General features: G+C 36.7%; 1 protein-coding gene across 1 annotated transcript; it reads right to left on the minus strand.

Annotated features, from left to right (window-relative positions):
• Positions 1-871: 871 nt before the first annotated feature.
• LOC104234924 (peroxidase P7) lies at positions 872-3,082 on the minus strand. Its single transcript, XM_009788572.2, has 4 exons — positions 2,748-3,082; positions 2,105-2,296; positions 1,842-2,007; positions 872-1,510 (listed from the first exon to the last, which is right to left on the minus strand). The coding sequence occupies exons 1-4, from the start codon at positions 2,952-2,954 to the stop codon at positions 1,116-1,118; spliced, it is 960 nt and encodes a 319-aa protein (XP_009786874.1). The 5' UTR covers positions 2,955-3,082; the 3' UTR covers positions 872-1,115.
• Between the last annotated feature and the right edge of the window lie 222 nt (positions 3,083-3,304).

The following is a 3,304-nucleotide window of genomic DNA, read 5'->3' on the forward strand; positions in this document are numbered from 1 at the left end:
TGTTTTTTCCGACGTGTTCTGCTTTCTCTCCAACTTATGCTCTAATTATAGCAGTTATTTGAGAGAAATCCGCCCCCTCCATGGTGCAACAAGCACTAGGCTATCATGGAGGAAGCACTTACATGGTGGAATGTACACTTGCTTGGTAGGAGGAGCACTTACACCATTGTGGGAGGTGCACTAGGCTGCTTATTGCTTAGTGTTGCAATACAATACACGAATTGGAAAACATCCGTTACAAACACGGATTATATCACGTTAATATTCACTATTAACAAATAAATTTGGTCTAAAAAATCAATCAATCGATCGATCATTTGACCAAATCCAAATCCAAATCTCATTTCCCATTCACTCTAATTTTAAGACTATTTCATCTTAAACAAAAACGCAACAAACATCTTTGTCTCCTTCTCGGACAAGTAAGTCAACAAAGAGGGTCAAAACTAGCTACAATGTTGTCTTGTGCTTTGCAGGGAACCAGAGATTTTTTCCCATCCAATTTTCTGGGAGAGCCACCAAAACTAGTACTATATCGATATCCCTTGCAAGAATTTCGCCTTGTTATGCATTGATGCTGCATATTTTGCCCCCTCATATTTTTATCGTAAAGTTTTAATTTGTTTAAATTATTCAGTATTCGAAAATTGACGGACACGACAAATATATTGCACATTCATTTTAGGTCAGCTCACTAAAAGAGTAAAACATGTATTAAAATTTTCTTCGATCGTTGGACTTGAACTTAAGGCATCTAATTAAAACTGAAAGAATCTCAATCATCATATCATACCCCTTTTTTCTAAAATATTTTTTCCTCAATGTGCGGTTATGATTTTAAAGCAAAAATAATCAAGAGCAATACTATTAATGAATACTTTTTTTTTTTTTTTTACAAAAAAGGTATTTTATTCATAGATCTGAAACACGACACAAATATAGCACATTGCAAGTGTAGAAAAAAGTGGCACTTTAAGCTGTAACGGAGTGACAGCCAATGAGCCTACAAATCAAGAAACAAAACTAAAACTTGAGAAGTCAAAACAAAAAAGAACACGAGAAATAGAAGATTCCAAATCAACAGATTTTCATATAAGCAAATTAAAGAAGCAAAATTAGTTGATCCTCCTGCAATTCTTCCTGATCTCTCCTTTAGATCCAGTAAGGGGACGGATGTCACCCATCTTAATCATGGCAGTCACAAAATCAGTTGCGAAAATGCTGGGGTTGTCGCTGTATGATTTCACAATTGAATCGGCCGATCCGCCGTTGAAGAGCTGCTGATCAGAGTGGAGCAAACCTTTTTTGCTTACAAGGTTAATGAAATAATGGTTGTCGAAATATGTAGGAGTCTGAAGATCAAGAGGTGCCAAGTTGTTGTCCCCTGAGCCTGAGTTTCTTGGGCAGTTGTTTTGCCTGGTTTTTGCTAGTGATGAATCCAAGTTATTGGTCTCGTTGTATATGCGTGCCCTGAAACTAGTGCACCTTGCTTGTCCAATGGTGTGAGCTCCTGACAAACATAACCACAAAATTGCCTATTAGAAAGGATTTGAGTAATTTGTTTATATCGATCACAGTATAAAAAATATTTACACTATTAGTACATTGTACCAAGTTATTCTAGTTACGGAAAGAGGTCCCATATTATACTTTTCAACATTATTTACCCCTATTGTTATCCTTTTAAACTCAAATACCTTGGCCTATTACGGAGAGGTGGAGGGCATCTGTTTATTAACCAACCCATACCTAAAGAAGTAATCTATTACCCGACAAATAGGACCCTTTTTTGTTATGTTTAAGAGATGTTTTCAAAGAGTTGCCGGGGGAAGAGAACGAACCAGATAAGGCAACCATATCCTTGGTGGAAAGGCCAACAGCACTGAAGCTAGAGATGAGCCGGTTAAGGTTAGAAGTTGGAGGAGGAATGCTACTGTTTGCAGCAGCTTGGCTTGCTGTTCTGGCATCTCTTCTTCCGAGTTTTACATCCCAATTAGGCCCTCCAAGCTACAATATTATATACAACAACTGTTCGTTGTTAGCATAAAATTCAAAAGGAGGTTTACAATGACAATTGTTGTAATTAATAACATCAACAACTTACAATGACAACAGAGTCTCGGGCAGTAACGGCCAAAATATCAGCACAAGAGACAACACCAGGGCACACTTTTTCGACGGCAGATTTGATGTCATCAATAACTTCAAATCCTCTAGCGGAATTGAAATTAGGTTGTGCCCTTTTTTCCCCTGTGAAGGTTGATGTATCATCCAGGAATAATGATCCATCGCATCCCTGAAATAAGTACATTAAGCAATTTAGACAAAAGGCATAAAAAAATAATGTAAACGTGACCAAATTATGAGTTTACCAATTAGGTGTACTACACCTAACTTATCGATATAATCGAGACCAAGACCTTCTAAATGCCTGGAGACAGAAAAAGACAACTTCTACTACTAATAAGGACTCAGCAACAAATTAGTAGTCAACTTGTGAAACATAGACTTGCAAACGATATCACGATCAATCCTAGGACACTTGGCAACAGAAAATACTTTAACCTTAATGGTCATATACAGCGCTCTATAATTAACATTTCGTGCCTAGTTTCTATACATCACCAACAGTAGATTGACAAATAAAAATTAGTCGCACTCGTGTTTATACTACATATATACTCGATATAAAGAATTATACTATTATTTATATGAAAAAGGGCCAAAAATGAAGAGAGTAGTTTTACATTGACGAAGCAATCGTGGAAGAATAGGCGAAGGAGGGAAGCACCCATACGGGTTTCCTTCTGAATGGCAGAATGCACTACAGATTTCACAGTTTCATAGAGCTTAGGACATGATTTGGAATAAAACCCAGTGGTTAGTTGAGCTGAGGAGCTTCCCATTAAGCTCACTAGGAAAAACAAAACTATGGCAGTCTTAAAAGAAGCCATTGAAGAAATTTTACTTATAAGGGAAGAAGTGTGGTGCACTGCATGGTAAGGAGAAATAAATCACGTATTTATAGGGAAATTGTAGAGACTAGAGAATGCTTTCTCAAGGTGATTGCTCTCGGCAGGTTACCTAACACGGAGACTCCATTGCATGTCTTTTAACGTTTGACAGAGTTAAAGCAAACAAAATCAATAAGATCAATAAAACTTTCGATAATTTATTTCTTGTATAGAAATAGTTAAATTAATAAAGCAAGATCAGCGTTACACCTGTTTGAAAAATACAGGAAGTTAAGAAAGTATGACATTTTAGGACTTGTTATCATATTAGTCAAACGAAAGGGACCCAA

The sequence above is a fragment of the Nicotiana sylvestris genome, chromosome 3, assembly GCF_000393655.2.
Source record: "Nicotiana sylvestris chromosome 3, ASM39365v2, whole genome shotgun sequence".
Classification (NCBI taxonomy): domain Eukaryota; kingdom Viridiplantae; phylum Streptophyta; class Magnoliopsida; order Solanales; family Solanaceae; genus Nicotiana; species Nicotiana sylvestris.

What these genes read in the sequence shown, in the direction of transcription:
- LOC104234924 (XM_009788572.2), bottom strand. Translation starts at nt 2,954, where the DNA reads ATGGCTTCTTTTAAGACTGCCATAGTTTTGTTTTTCCTAGTGAGCTTA. An exon ending in CCCGAGACTCTGTTGTCATT is followed by an intron (nt 2,008 to 2,104) that starts GTAAGTTGTTGA and finishes ATAATATTGTAG; the next exon opens with CTTGGAGGGCCTAATTGGGA. An exon ending in GGATATGGTTGCCTTATCTG is followed by an intron (nt 1,511 to 1,841) that starts GTTCGTTCTCTT and finishes TATGTTTGTCAG; the next exon opens with GAGCTCACACCATTGGACAA.